Consider the following 16937-nt stretch of genomic DNA (forward strand, 5'->3'; position numbering starts at 1 on the left):
ATTTGTTTCCTAACTGAAACCATCTTTGTAAAATTTCCTCGTTCATTAATACTCCTATCTTTATCATCTGTTACTTGAAGCTGAAAAACAAGCCATCATTCTTTGTCCAGCCCACACAATCTTGTCTCATGAATATTCCCAGTGTCCAAACTGTTAATTAAATCCCATGGCCTTTTGATCTAGGAGGACCCATTTATAGCTCAAAAAGGTTGAATGAGGCTAATCATATTTCTCTGCTGTGTTCTGAAAATGAGAAACCAAAGCAAAATGTGACCAAAGCAAAATTAAGAATAAATAACTATTTGAAAGCTGTATTTGTGAGATGATGTCATGGAGTTGGGATTGGGCAGGCCCAGACAAGTCAGAACCTTTGCAAGGCAAATTAGAGTGAAGGTGTAGAAAAGATGCAGGGAGGGTTGTGAGGAACCAACTGTGTTTTCTTTGATCCACTGACTATACTTCAAAGTGATACTGATAGAATTCAAAAATGATTTTGCCATATTCTGCTTAAATAACTTTAAAATAGCTTTGCAGATTATTCATGTTCTGGTCCTGCCCTACCACTCCAGTGCTTCTACTGGAATTCAGGAGATGTGTTTCATTCACTCTGCGCATTTTCCCTGTATCAAAACTGGTTATTTCTAAAAAGCCTTTTCCGATTCCTAGACAATGAAAGGCGCCCCTGCTATGTGCTTTCATAGCACCATACAATCTCCAAGGGTCTACCACTAAGATTGCACCTAGGTCATAATACTCAGTGACTAGATAAAGTACTAAGATTTTTGAGATCAAGTTTCAACAACACGATCCTTTCAATAACTGCTACGATGCTCTTTGTGCTAGTTCTGTTGTGGGTGCACACAGTGGTTAGCAGGCGCACAAAAGGGCACAAGAGTATGTAAAATGTTGGACAGCTTTGATACAGTACTGTGAGGGCAACTCTAGGTGTTACCAGCTCTCACAGGCAGTCTTAGCCAAGTGAAAACAGACTGTTGGGGACCCAGCATCAGCTTTCTGACACACAAGCAATATTGCCAGGGTGTCATGTCCCTTAAAAGGACCTAGTACACTATGAATACGTGGGGGTGTGGTCTAGGGTGGGTTGCTGTGACCAACTCAGTGGTGGCTTGTTTTTTCAGGAGTGCCCATATGGAGTTCCTGGGGATCAGAGTGCCTGGGAACAGTGGCAGTGGTTACTTACTATTATTTCTGTACATTAGAATCCTATGGCAGCTTGATGCTACTAACAGCCTTGCAGAAGGGATTGTTTAACTTATTTTGGGTACTGAGCAAGAGGAATGGGAAAGAATTCATATTTTATTACCCAACTTGGGGCATCTCCAAAATCTTGAGAGGTCCCAAAGTCTACCAATTTGCATATACTTACAAGTTAGAAAACAAGAGACTTAAGAGAAGTGTTCTTGGTTCATAGGTCCCTTTAGTATTCCATACTGTTCACCTTGCTCCATATTAGAATGTCCATGTCCATTTGGGATCAATAAATTGAAATTGACAATATCCTCTGGAGTCTTTTGATCAGGTTTATTTTCCACATATTTTATTAGTAATAGTTGAGTATGCCCTTACTCATTGGCTTCCAGTTGCATGGCTGTTTATTTTGTCTGAGAAGATACCTGGGACTTCATGCAAGTGGTTTAAGTTCTGTGTATCTTGTGGTTGACTAGGGCCAAAGCAGTACACTGAGGCCACCACACTCTTTGTTAAAGAAATTACTAGGAGCAGACCATTAAACCAAATGGAGGCCCTTTTAAGCATGAAGCCTTAAATGACAAACTGTACTCACATGAAGCTAAGGGGGTAGGAAAGATTTGAGTCTACGGATGTATGACCGGAAATTCTAAGATCTTTCTAATAAACCAGGCTGTGTAACATGACCCATTTATTTTTTTTGTGACACATTATGGCGATGTCCAATGGAGATGTCCAAAAACAATGACCAGTTCGGAGTTCTTCAGTGATGCTGGTTATTGGCTTTCTATTCAGTGGGTGCTAGGAATTATGTTGACTTAGAGTAGAAAAGAAATTTTTGATCAAAGCCTTCACATATCTTCTTAAAGGCGAGGCTTTAACACTAGCTCCTTTAATTTCTTTTTCTCGGAAATTCCTCATTGAATAAACGTGTTATTTTTTTGTGGGGATGAAATAATTGCTCCTGGGCTTCCCGGTGTACGTGAATGCACAAGAACGTTCTTCTGAATCAACTTAACAGTGACTCCTAGTGGACGGTTTAAATCTTGGTTTTATTTGAGCAAACTACTTTCTGAATATAATTAATGCTTTCATTGATAACAGTAATACAACATATCGTTGGTGAAGACATATATCATCTCCTAGTGAGACAATTCTCGCCTGTCATCGAGGAAGCGTGGAGGTCTTATAACTTTTTTAAACAAACAAACAAAAAAACAAAAAAACCTTGGAAATATCCCAAACTCATTGTGCTAATTCTGCGGAATCACTCGGCTCAGCCTGTCTCAGCCCCACCCCGTGGTCCGCCGTCGGCCGTCACTCAGACTCCGCCCCCGACGCGCAGCCGGGAGCTTATACTTCTTGTTTATCCCCGCCCTCAACCCATTTCCTCAAGCAGTAGCGCTGGCCCCGCCCAGCACAGCGTTAAAAAAATCCTTCCGTCGGGCGCTCTGGCCGCCTGGAGGACTCGTTATCTATGGCCGGTGGCGGAGGGCGGGCCTGACGTGTGGCGCAAAGAGCCACTAGGGTTTGCGAAACGCGGGAGGCTGTAGGCTCGCGGGTGTTTTGGCCATGGGGCTGCCGGAGGCGTGGAGGCTTATGTCCAGGTGAGTGAGCAGCCTGGGGCCCCTCGTCAGCTGCATTCTCCTAGAGGTGAACGGGATTAGAGGTGAACGGGGTCGGGATGGGGACAGCCTGTGCGCGAGGCGCAGATTGCAGACCGGGGTCCGGTCCAGTCCAGCCCGCGGCCCTCGGTCGTGCCTCGCGTAGCCGTTAGCGCCTTCCGCATTGCTTTCTGCCATTCTTACTTCGATTCAACCTTGACTTGCTCTTTATTTCTTTTTGCTACCCTCTCCCCCATTTCTTTCTTTAAAGTTGCGTATAGTTTGGGAAAGACGCAGGGTTTAACTTGGAGAAATTTTGTGGCGTTTTGTGCGGCTGAGGACGCTCGTGCCTGGCCAGTGATTGCACCTGTGCTCGTGAGTCCTCCAGCTTCTCGCAGCGTTAATATGGGTTCGTGTAGCGGACTCGTAACGTGGCTTGGCGGAGTACGCAAACGCTGTGTTTAAAGCCTTTTCGAAAGCGCTGCTCCGAGCATCTGGAGCTTCGCAGAGGAAATCTGGCAGCAGTCACTTTAGTAAGTTAGGCTGCATCAGCCTTGAAGTCTGCTGCCAGCCCCTTTAGGCCACCAGGTAGCTGTGACCACTTGTTCCGAGAACCATCTCCGACACAATTTAAATTCCTAAAAACCATCTTCGACACAATTTAACTTCCTAAATACCCTTTGAACTTTTTTGGAAAAAAGGAATCATTAACTGCTTGAAGGGGACTTGTCTAGTTCTTTAACATTGTATCCATAGACCTGGCTCACAGATACGTGAAGGAAATTGAAGAGTTACTTTCCTTTTTATAAAAACATAGCCCCTGTGCTTCTAACCAGCTCACGAGAGACTTGATTAAAAACTAAAACAATCAACACATGTAATCTTTGCTACTGGTTTTGTTTTTGAAGGTGTGAGCATATAACCAAATTATTTGAGAAACAAAGTGGGCAAAGTGGGGAAGATGCTTATAACAAAGTTAACTGACCGGGGGCAGAATCTCACTCCCAGAGTTAAGGTTGGCTTTATTTATTTCACCCTGTATTTCAAGGTGCAGATTGATTAGGTGCATACTGGTAAATTTTAGGGTTTTGGTCAGAAGGCTTTTTCCAGGGTCATTCCTGGAGTGGGAACCTTTTAGTAAAACAGACCTGAAGCCACTCAGTCTGCAAGTCACTCAGTCTGCAATCTACCCCCACAAATGTATTAGGATGCAGGGTCCCACACAGTGATTCTGAGAGGAAAAATGCCTCTAGGCTGTGGCTGTTGTGGTTGGGCAATCTCTCTTGAACTCTGGCTACCCTTGGCTTGTCTTGCTTTCTTTCCTGCAGCGGCTCAGTACTTCTTAACTTGTCCAAGTACTAATTTAGCACTTGGACATTGTTGTCCTCAAATAAAGCACCCGTCTTTGAAGATAATTCTTTTTTTGTATATTTAACCTTGATTTTTCCTGAGTGTTAGTGCTTTTGCACCTTAGTTAAAAATTTATATCTGAAAGGTAAGTGCAACCCTTACCCCTCATCTGCATATTCAACTCCTTGGCACTATTCTTTTAGATTTCTAAAGTTATTTAAACCTGCCTATACTTCCAGCTGTTAGCTTTTCTTGTTGATTGGATTTGAATCGACCTCTCAAATTTAGCACCTGGTCATTTTGCAGAAATCTGATTGGTAGACTTGCCTTTTCTCAATGGGCAAAGGCTCTGCCAGATGAATCTTGTTAAAATTTTTCAGTGCCTGTTGTTCTGCTCAGTAGCTGTCCTACCTATGGGCAGTAAATAAAAACTTTTCAACCTGGGGGTTTGAAAGAATTGGCTCCAATTTTCTCTCCAGCAATACTGTTAATGCTTTAGCTTCCGGGAGGTAATATTCTAGGTACTTCTATTTTCTTGCAGCCAACTGGACTGCTTGATGTTGTTACTGCTCCTTGGTAAGGGAAGGTCCTTGAAGTCTGAAAGGAGAGCAGATATGAAACAAATATGTAACAAAAATATTTAGTTACCAATTCTGATAAGTGTCTTAAAGGAAAAATACAACTAGGAGGAATTTAGAAAGCAAGAGGGTGGAGGGTAGTCTCCTCAAGGAGGCTGATTCTTGAATCAATAGTACTCATTCCCTTCTCCATTTGCTGTACTCTGCTGAACAACACTGTGTTGGTTTTTGTTTCTTTGACTACCTCTTTTCTTTCACTTTTATGTAGTTATTTCTGAAAATTCAATAGTTGAGCCTTTCTCTAGGCTAGGAGCCACAAACCCGAGTGTAGAGTGTAGAGTGTGTTGAGTGATGCTGGGTAGATGGCAGCTGTGGGGGCTAGTGCAGGACCAGGCTCTGCCTGGAGGAGGCAGCTTCGCAGCCTCAGACTGGATTATAGATCCAGTTTCTGTAAAAGATGGAAAGCTGCATTTTTAGGTGAAGACTTTTGATTTTAAATTTTTGTAGTTTTCAAATACTGCTAACCATGTAAAATATATTTGCAGATCCAGGCGTTAGTTTTGAACTGCAGCTTTCTCATTTCTCATAGGTTGCTGAGAGATTCTGGGGTTTCAGGGATTGTCTATGCATGTGACTTCCTGAAATGTCTTTATTCCTAACTTTCCTTTCAAGCATGTTTCTTTTCTCTACTAGGTGTTGAGTATTTTTACTCCTGTCAGAACAGACTCAAGAAATTCAAAATAGAATTCATATTTCTTCCTCTAAGCTGGTTAAATTCCTTCCCAAACCTTTTTGGCACCTGTATTCTCCTAGCTACTCGGGCTTGAAATCTTGGAGTTGTTTTTGACATAATTTCCTTTCCATTTAGTTTTTATTGCATAACTACTCAATATCATTTTTTGTTTTCAAAGTGGGTGTTCATCAATTTGAAGCTGAATCACTTGGTCTTTAACTTGATTTTTCTGCTCATTTCCCCCTTGCTTATCTCCCTTAAAAATCCTTAGGCACTATTTCATTATATGCTATTAGTTTTGTGATGATAGCTTTACATTTTATTGGATAACTACACAATCTAAACTAGTACAGTTTTTTTTTTTTTAGCTTTAGTGTTTATCTAATCACCTGAAGGATTAAACATTTCTAGGCGTCATGATCCTGATTCAGTTAGTCTGGAGTAGGCCACGAATTTGCTCCTCTAATAATAGCCCAAAACAGCTGCCCCAAGTAGCCAATTAACCAGCACCTAAAGGAAATAAGTTAATTGTCAATTGGCAGTAGCCCGGCTATGTATGCTCTCTTCTCTCCACCAGATGGCAGCGTTAGAGCTAACTGATGGGAAGAAAAGCCACACATTTAGAATCACTTAGGGACTTTGAATACTCATACACTTTTGAGATATTTAAAATCTCTAACTTTTACAACAGCTGAGAATGAATCAGAACAAGCAAAACCAATGTTATTATTGAATCTGGCAAGAATTTTAGTTGTACTTGGTTGCACCTCTGGTCTACCCCAGTTCTGTATACATAAATACATCTTAAAAAAACTTTCAAAAAAGTTAAAATCGATTTAAGTTAAATTTTTAAGAAGTGGTGCTTCAGGATTAGTTAAGAGTTTTCAAAATCTATTTTGAAAATTCCCCTAAATACTGTAGGAGCTCCCACAGCTCCTATCGTAGGTCAGAGGTAGGGGGAGGAGAAGTAGTAGGAGAAGATTCATCAGAGACAGAGTGGAGAGCAGAACAGGTGGATCTACTGAAATACACAGGAGAAGTCTGCTGTACCATGTGGGTCAGCTCCCTGACTGGGGATAAACTCCTTTGGATACTGCAGATAGCTCCATAGTGCTGAGACATCCCTTGTGCCACCAGGGAGAACCTCAGTTTAATTTTAAAAATAATTGATACAATTAATTTTTTTTTTTAAAGATTTATTTATTTGTGCATACAGAACTGGGGTACAGACCAGAGGCTCAGGGGCGGTGAGAAGCTTCACCAGAGACAGAGTGGGGAGCAGAACAGGCAGATCGATGAAGTACACTGCTGAGGGGAGCAGCGGGCGGGTCAGGAGAGGTCTGCCACGCCATGTGGTCACCTCCCGGGCAGGCGGGAATTGAACTCATGCGGAGGCGGCTTTAGATTCTCAGTGCTGTGCTTTAACCCGCTGCGCCACCAGGGAGGGCCACAATTAATTTTAATGACAACTTGTTCTGCACTTTAGAATTTTTTTGGGAGCTTCATAAATACCTATGCCTGTGTTCCACCTCTAGAGTTTATGATTTAGTTGGTCTTGGATGTGATCCGGACTTTGACCTGTTGAATGTGGGCTGGGAATGTTTTTGTCTCCAGGTGATTCAATTGTGCGTTTAAGTTGTGGAAACACTGGACTAAGATGAGATTATTTTATCTGTGGAAAGGCAGATTCAAAATATACTAGTCTAGGAATGTGAAGTGTGATAATTTAGATGGTGATAGCTCCCCTTTGTAACATTATTCGGTTTGCACGTAATATAAATGGAAAGTAATATAAATTCTGAAAAGTATTGGGATTACAGGCTTTTTATAAAGTCAGTCATCGAACATGTGGTTACAAGTGGCAACAATGGTCATAGGACTTTTTCTTAAGTGCTTTAGCTAAAGCCTTACCTCTTAAATTACCTTTGACAGGTTTATAAACTGGCTAATTTTCACTTGCTTCAAATAGTATATATGTACACATTTGCATGTCGTTTATAAGGCTGCTGGTCTTTGATTCCATGTTTCACTTCTCCCTTTGTTTTAAATTTATTCCTCGTTTAGAATGCTTCCCAATATAGTCAAACTGCACTAATATGAATCTTTTTGACTATACTAAGTTTCCCAAGAACAAGCTGAATATCTTTTGGAGAACTTTCTTTTTTAAAAATTTATTTGTGCATACAGAACTGGGGTACAGGCCAGAGGCTCAGGGGCAGCGAGAGGCTTCACCAGAGACAGAGTGGGGAGCAGAACAGGCAGATTGACGAAGTACACTGCTGAGGGGAGCAGCGGGCGGGTCAGGAGAGGTCTGCCACGCCATGTGGTCACCTCCAGGGCAGGTGGGAATGGAACTCATGCGGAAGTGGCTTTAGCTTCCCAGTGCTGTGCTTTAACCCGCTGCGCCACCAGGGAGGGCTGGATATAGTAATTTTAATGGTGTGGATTTATTTCTGGATTGACTACTAGGAAGATAATATCAGTGTGTTTATCATTCAGCAGTGTCTAAGAATGCCTGTTTCAGCCTTGCTAAACTTTTTCTTAATGGACATTTTTTAGTCTAGTTTTAGAAAAAGTGAGCAGGAAAATTTGACAGATGTTTAATGACATGCCTCTACCTTTACAACCATACAATTTTCACACTCCCATTATGTCATGTGCTCCACCTGTTCATCCTGTTCCTCACACCCTCTAAACCACAGATCTTGTTACTGTCTCCATGGCTTAGCTTTTTAAGAATGTCCTATATTGGGGATTCTGGAGTATGTAGTCTTTTCAGATTGGCTTCTTTCACATAACAGCATGAATTTAAGACTCCTCCTTGGTTTTCTGTAGAATGATAGCTCATTTCTTTTATGGTTAAATAATATTCCATTGTGTGGGTATGCCACAGATTGGTTATCTATTCACCAGTTGACCAATTGGCTACTTCCATGCTTTGACAATTATGCATAAAGCTACTATAAAATTCATGTGTAAAGTTATTTTGTGGACATAAGTTTTCAACTCATTTAGGTAAATAACATGGAACATGGTAGCATAATCACATGATTCTGAGTTTATTTACTTTTGTAAGAAACCACAGAACTGTCAAAGTAGCTTCACTGTTTTGTATTTCAACAATGAATGAGAATTAAGTCTTTTTTTCAAGCTGCTTATTCTAAAACCTTTTAGAAGTAGCTAACATGAAAGGGAATATAATATTTGTACATTGAAAAATTACTGTGTTCATTATATTCTACATGTGTTTCAGGTTTAATTCGTTGAAACGGACTAACGTCATACTGCAACATTTGGTAAGTTTGGACTTCGTTTTATTGCTGCTATTAGGTTATGATGAGGAACTTAAAAATGCAATTGTTAGAGAAGTAGAGAAATATTGGCAGGCTTTGTTGACCTTAGTATACCATGGTTCTCAATTTTATAGGTTCAAGACTTAACACACATAATGTAGGAAGCATAAAATTGTAGATTAGAGCATGAATCCTCAAATTGGTGCTGGGTTTAAGTAATGGGCCCATTACTTAATTTTGATCTCTTAGCCTCATTTTTGACATATATAAAATGGGTCAATAGTGTCAACCTTTCAGTGGCTGAGGAAGACAATCATTTAAAAATCTAGCACAGTGATCACCATATTAATAATTTTATATACATATTAGTTATTATTGTACTAGTATAACCCTTGTAAAACTTAGTTGTTCATCATTTATAACATTGCAAAGAATGAATTCTTGCTCATTTCTCTACCTCTCTGCTATGGACTGAATATTTGCTTTACCACAGAATTTATATGTTGACATTTAGTCCCCAACTCCATGGTATTGAAAGTGAGGTATTTGGGTGGTGATTAGATCAGGAGGGTGGAAATCTCATCTATGAGATCAGTACTCTGATGAAATACCCGGGGGAGCCCCCTTGTCTCCTCTGCCTGGTAAGGAAGGACATAAGGAGATAGTTGCCTGTGAACCAGGTAATGGGACTTCACCAGACTGTGAATTTGCTGTTACCTTGATTCTTGAGCTTCCTATCTTCCACACTGCAAGAAATACATGTTTACTGTTTAGGCTTTCCAGTCTATATTATCTTTACAGTATCCTTGATGAATTAGGACACTGTCATACAACCTGAAAATTACCTTGCATATAAAGATAACAAACAACTCTGATATAAAGTATTTTGAGTACTTCATTTGTGTTAGTTCAGTTGAATTCTTATTATCGATAAGTCAGAAACTTCAGAACTAAGTTTTTGATTAGTTTGTGATAAATGCATTTGGTGATATAATATGACCAGACTATACTTAAAGTTCTTTCTGTCCCAGTTAGTACTATCAAATATTCATGGGTTGGTGCAGAAGTATTAAAGCATTTGATTATTATGATGACTGACCCAAACTCTGCTCAGGTCATTTTATATGATATGTAATATATATTGTGTTACCTTTTTAGAACATTTAGAAAATTTCTGAACTCTGAAACACATCTTCTGATTTTGGTTAAGGGATTAATGCTTCCTTCTTATTTAGTGGATTAGAAATTAAGGGACAAAGAAGCTAAGTAATGTGTTCCAGTATCACAAAGCTAGTAAATATGAGGTAGGATCTGAGTCCAGATAACTGACCCTCTAGCCTTTTGTAGAGTGGGCACTGGGTAAATTTATGTGGGGGCTTAGGAGTTTCTTGGACAGAAGAACATAGGGCAATATTAGTGATTCACATTTAGATATGTGCACACAGGTAGAATAGGAAGACATGGCAGTCCAGATTACATGGGACTGTGGTGACCTGCGGTGTAAAGCACCTGGAGGGAAGGCAGATAAATTGAAGTTCACCAGAGCCTGTGGCGGAATGGTTTAAAGTCCTAGTGTTTGCTTTAATGTGTGTCTGAGAGACAAAGAGGCTATATCTGAGAACTAACTGCTGATAGGAAGAACAAAACCCTTTTTTACTTTATAGTGGTGTTATGGAAATAGGCCATTGATGGCAGTATTAATGACAGAATTGTGAGAAGTGGGCTGGACTGATTGCTGAAAATGGTATGACTTTCCTTGTGACCCTGGATGGAGAATACAATCAATAAATGTGGCTACAGTGCAGAATTTCTGCAGATGGTTTTTGTCAAGCTAATGTCAGCTAGTGGGATTTGTTAATGAGGTCTTATTTATACCGTTAGGCTGGTTTGGACATGATCCTACTACAGAAATATTCATGAGAATTTTTTCCTTCATAATGCTCTATTTCTTCATATAATTCTGACCTGGACAAAAAGAAAACTTTTTCTTTCAGAAAGTAATTTGTTTTGGTATGAAGTATATTGGTAAGACTGTATGAAATGATACTGCCTGTAAAATTTTCATGCTAGCAAGCTATCATATTCTTATTCAAGATTTTTGTTTGACAGTTGAGAATCAGGCAATTTGTAAATTGTGATTTTGAACAAATGTGTGATTTATATATGCAAAGATACTAAGCACTTTAAAATATGAAAAAGACAATTCCTGGTGCTTAAGAAATAAGTTAACAAAAAAAATAGAAATGTGTTGTAATAAGGTGTAATAAAAATTTCTTTCCAAAATTAGGGTTGGAAACAAAAGTGGATAGATGATGCTCAGTTTGTAACCAAAGATTCATGGTTAAATACCATTTAAGTGACTTGGGACTCAAAGCATAATTAGGGTTTCAACAGGTAGAGATGGGAAATAAAGGTTCACACAATAACCCTAAGAGTAGGACAAAGAAGAAACCCTACTGAATGAGGGGGAATACTTGCATTCACACAGCTCCCAAGGGGCTGATATCCAAAATCTAGAAAGAACTATATAACTCAACAAAAAGAAAACAACCCAGGGCCTCCCTTGGGGTGCCAGGGTTAAAGTCTCAGTGCTGTCTAGCTATTGCCAGCCACTTCAGCATGAGTTCAATTTCCAGCCAGGGAGATCCTGTCTTACCCACTGCTCTCTCAGCAGTGTATTTCAGTAGATTCACCTGTTCTGCACCCTCTTCTTATCTCTGGTGAATCCTTTCACCCCTCACACTTATGGCCTATACCCCAGTTCTTATACACATAAATAAATTTATCTTTTTTTTTTTTTAAGAAAAACAACATGAAAAAACGGGCATAAGTGCTAAAGAGACATTTTTTTTTCAAAGAATGAATAGAGATCGTCAATAGGCAAATGAGAAATTATGTTCATCATCACTTAGCAGGGAAAAGAAAAAACCACAGTGAGATTCCATTTTATATCTGTGAGAATGACTCATATCAAAAAGATCAGAAAATAGAAGTGTTGCAAGGATGTGGAAAAGGAAACCTTCATATTGTTTATGGGGATGGTAGACTGCCCCAGCCCTTGGTGAAACGAGTATGGAGGGTTCTCTGACTATTAAAAATAGATCTGCCTTGTAATTAGGCACATTTATTCATAAATGTATCCACCCAGACACTTCAAAACACTAATTTGATGGTATATATGCACTTGTACGTTCATTGCAGTGCTATTTATAACAAATTATGGAAACAAGCCAAGTGCCCAATGGAAACAAGCCAAGTGCCCAATACAGATGAGTTAATTAAGAAGATATGATATATATGGAATGCTACACAGCAGTTAAAAAAGGATAAGCTCTTCTCATTTTTGACAACATATGGAACTGCAGGAGATAATGCAGAGTGAAGAGACATATATCTCATGGTTTCACTTATAAGTGGAATGTAGAGAAACAACAGTCTAAATGAAACCAAACCTTAGAAGTCGGTCTGTAAAGTTAAGACTAGAAGGCGGGGGAGGTGGTGGAGAGCAGGAGCATAGTGTAGAAGGGACCCCAGTGGAGTATGGTGGACTGTGGGTGCTTTGGTGTTGGTATGATGAAGAGGTGTGACCCTGTACCTTTGAATCATACAGTGTTGTAAACCAGTGTTGCCTCAAAAACAAAACCATGTTCTTCTAAGAGTAGACTATACCCCTGGGTATGTCAGTGATTTGCTATCCTAATCAGTTGCAGTGGATGATAGAAGTTGTGTCTTCATGACAGCTATTTTAAATTCTCTTGCTGTTAGGCTTTACTCTCCCTGTTTTTAAGTTTGGTTTCTGGAGAATTGCTTTTCTCTCCTTCTTATGACTTCTTACCTTGAGGTTTCAATTAATCTTTTATCTGACCATTTGACTTACCTCTAAGCTTAGGTTAGACTTTTGTTAAAATTGTATTAATGCATGAAAGACCTGACCTGTGCATCTTTTACTTCTCCAGCAGGTGGTGCTGTGGCTTTATGTCTTGGGTATTATCAGCTGCTGTGGTGCAATGGGGGTGGTAGATGAGTTGCTGCTGGGTTTAGGGAGGGGCTGGTTTGCTGACACCAGCCCTTGTTTATATTTGATGAAGGCCTGGTTTGCTTGTGCTGCCTCTCTTATCCCTCCTCTTGGGGTACCACCAGATCCAGGACTCAGCATCCTGTTGACTATTGGCACTTCATAGTACCAGTGAGGGCCCCAAAGGGTGGGAATAAAGGGAGGTGTGAGTGAAACCTAGAGTGTTTTTTGTTCTTTTTGTTGGGGTTCTGGCTGGTGTGGAGCATCTCAGTTCATCTGCTTTGGGCTTTACCAGCGCCAAGGATCATTTCTACTCTCTTCGCCCAGAGCCTATGGCTGGACTGGCAGCCCAGCTGTCTGTGTACCCCCACCCCCCAAACTGATGCCTTTGTATGTTTCTCTTTACCTGCCTCCTGTCATACAGATGTTTAGTTCTCTATGGCACACATCTGTTGCAGTCTGTGCTAGTATCTGAGGAGCTGAGGTGCTTTAGCTTCATCCCTACATTACAGGATTCTCGTGGTGGTATCCTATTCCTGAATTGTTTTTAGTGCTTGTGAGCAAAGTAGGGAATGTCCTGTGTTACCATTTTGGTGGCATCTGTTGTTAATAGTATCTCTTATAGAGAAGAAATTTTCAGTGTTGATAAAATTCAGTTTATCACTTCTGCCCCTATGGATTAGGCCTTACTGCATGGTAAGACACTGTGAACCAAAGTCTGAGTGGGGTGGCCTTGTAAGTGTCCCAGTCCCTCCCCCCGGGGAAGGTAGCCCTTCCTCCCATTCTTCTCTGCTCCCACTCCCACTTCCTTTTCTCTAGCTGTGACTACTAAGGTCCTTAGAGTATAGTTTTGATGTGTTTCCTCCTTGACATTAAGGCTTTTATTTTGTAGGCCTCCATTTCTTTTCCTCACTGTTGGTGGGATTATTCTGGAGCTTGGGCTATTGACTTTGAAATCTTTTTCTCCACCCCCCAGAGATCTAGCCTTTTTGTTCTTTTTTGAAAGAGAAAGGATTTAGCTGCACCTGCTGTGTCCTACCCCCAGCTTGTGCCATGCACGGAAGCTTCCTCCAGAGCTCCCTGGGAGAACATTATGGGGCTGCAGGAGGAAAAGGCAGCCAGAGCCTGAACTCCCCCAAGCTGTGACTCACAGGAGCCTCAACACCACACATATCCACATATAACTTGGCCTCTAGGAAGTTATCATTTAAGTTAAAATACCTTGGGGTTTCTGCGTGAGATAGATAAATATGCTGGTCTTATGTGTTCCTGAAGATACCTTGGTGTTCTTTGGCCTAGGGTAGTCTTCATGTTAGAGTCCATGGGAAGTGGTTAATTTACTGAATCTGTTTAGCTTTATTCTTATGGATAGTAGCCTCTTAGTTCTCAGCATCTCTGAGCTAAAACCAAATAATAGAGTTTTAAAAATTTCTCTTCAGCTGGGGTAGTAATCTGTAAAGGTGCTCACTGAAAACTATCATGAATCGTGTGATGCTGGAGTGGCTGGCAAATCTGATTTGGTTCAAGCGAAAAAGAAACGTAGTTAGTATAGAGCTAAAATTGTATTAATACTTGTATGTCCCATGTTTTAGAACATGAACAGTTATTTTAAAATTCAGAATGATTCGTTTCTGAAAAATGCAGCTTTTTGTCTCTGTCTTAATGAGATTCAGGGTTGAGTCAGGGAAGTGAAACCACGGTGACTATAGTTGAAGGGGAGGGTGTTAGACTACCTTGAAACATACCCCTTGGGCCTCTGGATTGTTTTGAACTGAAGGCAGCCAAGACTCGGTGGACTTTGGAAAACCCGCCCTCCTCTGCTTCTCCCTTAACTACCTAAAAGAAATTAGTGAGGGGCCTAATCTGGAAGAGAGTCCTCTCCCTGTGGTGTGGGATCCAACTCGGTTTTACAGACCTCAAATGGGTTGGACTGATACTGAGGTATAATTCAACTGTTAACTTCTATAAGAGAAATTTTCATAGTAATTTAGTTGTCTGGTTAACAAGAACCAGAAACAGTTTCCAGAACTAACTAGTGGGTGTTCACATTCAACCTAATTTTCTGAGCGGTGTTAATTCTAAAACCTTTTTGCAGGTTATTTATATTTTGCTACACATCATTTTCAAAAGTATTTTTCTGAAAAGTTACTACATGACTAAGATCATGTGTTGAAATGGGTATCATTTCTAAAAATATTAAAATTGTTTTAAAATTCAGTGTAAGATCATCTTACAGGAATTATACAGTCTTAAGAGTATCTTGAATTAAATCATGAGCATCATAAACTAAATATTGTTTATTTTTGCTATTTTAAGTAATAGGAAACATTTTTTGCCCAGGTTGTTGTTCTTTGAGACATCCTCAAGTAACCAAGTTCATTATTTGTATAGCAGACAATTTGGAAAAGAAAATCACAAGGAAGGTGGTCCAAATCATCATTTATAATGTCTTTTGTATATGGCTTTTCCTTTTTTTTTTTTGTGCAAATATGTGTATTTTTTAATATTGATTATCCCTACTATAAATATTTCACTAGATTTCTGCTTGTTTGAGTCTCTAAAGTTTCTATCAATAAAAAACATTTAGATTACTCTTTATTTACATTGTTTGCCAAGTTACTTTCTCAAATGATTTTTACCTTTATAAGTTATTTGTTATCAATTAATGTGGCCACTAGTGGGTTTTTTGTTTTTTTGTGTTTTTTTTGGCATATGTTAGTTTCTTACATTCTGAATTATATCTGTATTTACATCTGTTCTTTTGTTGATCAGTAAGCTTTGCTCATTATTTCTTGAACATTATGAAAAACAAAAGTAGGCATTAGGATGTCTGACTTTGTGATTTTTGTGTGGAATTTTCTTTTATTACAGATTCTTGATTACCAATAAAGTAAAAAAAAAAAAAAAAAGGAAAATATGGTGTCCTAAGGCATATCTGGCTTAGGACCTTAAAAGCCTATCTTTTTTTTTTTTTTTAAGATTTATTTATTTGTACATACAGAACTGGGGTACAGGCCAGAGGCTCAGGGGCTGTGAGAGGCTTCACCAGAGACAGAGTGGGGAACAGAACAGGCAGATCGACGAAGTACACTGCTGAGGGGAGCAGCGGGCGGGTCAGGAGAGGTCTGCCGCGCCATGTAGGGCAGGCGGGGATCGAACTCATGCGGAAGTGGCTTTAGCTTCTTAATGCAGTGCTTTAACCTGCTGCGCCACCAGGGAGGGCCAAAAAGCCTATCTTTTTTTTTTTGAAAAAAAAAAAATTAAAATACTGTCTCTCAGCTGACCAATTTTCTTTACTGGAAATATCATTTTAGTAATGTCTTGAATATGGATGTAAAGATTTATTCTATATATAAATTGGTGTCATTGTTCACTGTGGTAGGATAGTAAACACTGTCTGCATTGAGGTGTTGTTCCATAATAACGTATGGAGAAATAGCTGCCCCCTTCTTTTTAAAGTTTCCATAGGACTTATTTATTTAGTATAAGTGATCATATTTGTCTTGTCTCCGACTGGTAGCAGGTAATTTCTAGCATCTTGCTGTTATAGTTGACACTTCAATATCTGCCCTTGTACATATTTAATTTTCCTGAATGTAAATATATCTCTAGGGTAAATTTCTAGAATATGAATTACTCCCTCAGCGTGTGTGCATTTAAAAATGTGTTGTATGTATTTTTTCTTCTCTGCTCTGTCATACTTAATGTTCTTACCATCTTTTTGTTTCCTCACACTCTAGACATAACACATGTGGATATTTGTCAATTTGGTTGAAATATATCTTACTATAGTTACAGTTTTTTTATTTTAATTGAATTGAAAAGGCACAACATTTTCTGTTTAATTGCTTTTCCTATAACTTTGTTAGGCAAAAATAAACTCCAGCATCAAATTTCACATGTACATTTTAAAGTGTGGCTTAATGCTATCAAAATAGTGGACTTCTGGGATTTACTAGATTTTAGTTTGTAAATAAGCTGCTTAGTTTTAATTGGTACTTCTCCAGTTTTTCTAAGTTAAACAGACTTTCAGTTTTATATCGCACACTGTTCCTATTTGATATCCACATATAACTTGGCCTCTAGGAAGTTATCATTTAAGTTAAAATACCTTGGGGTTTCTGCGTGAGATAGATAAATATGCTGGTCTTATGT

The 16937-nt window shown here is 39.4% G+C and overlaps 1 protein-coding gene across 2 annotated transcripts in view; it reads left to right on the plus strand.

The window, feature by feature from the left end:
- Window positions 1–2702: 2702 nt before the first annotated feature.
- Window positions 2703–16937, plus strand: part of HIBCH (3-hydroxyisobutyryl-CoA hydrolase) — a 53319-nt gene continuing 39084 nt past the window's right edge. For both annotated transcript variants that reach the window (XM_012727692.1, XM_012727694.1), the window contains exons 1-2: window positions 2703–2816; window positions 8728–8770. In XM_012727692.1, the coding sequence (XP_012583146.1) occupies window positions 2782–2816; window positions 8728–8770 (78 nt within the window). In that variant the 5' untranslated portion in view covers window positions 2703–2781. The remainder of the gene's footprint in view (window positions 2817–8727; window positions 8771–16937) is intronic.

This window comes from Condylura cristata, unplaced genomic scaffold (genome assembly GCF_000260355.1).
Source record: "Condylura cristata isolate star-nosed mole 26May11 unplaced genomic scaffold, ConCri1.0 scaffold00002, whole genome shotgun sequence".
Lineage (NCBI taxonomy): Eukaryota > Metazoa > Chordata > Mammalia > Eulipotyphla > Talpidae > Condylura > Condylura cristata.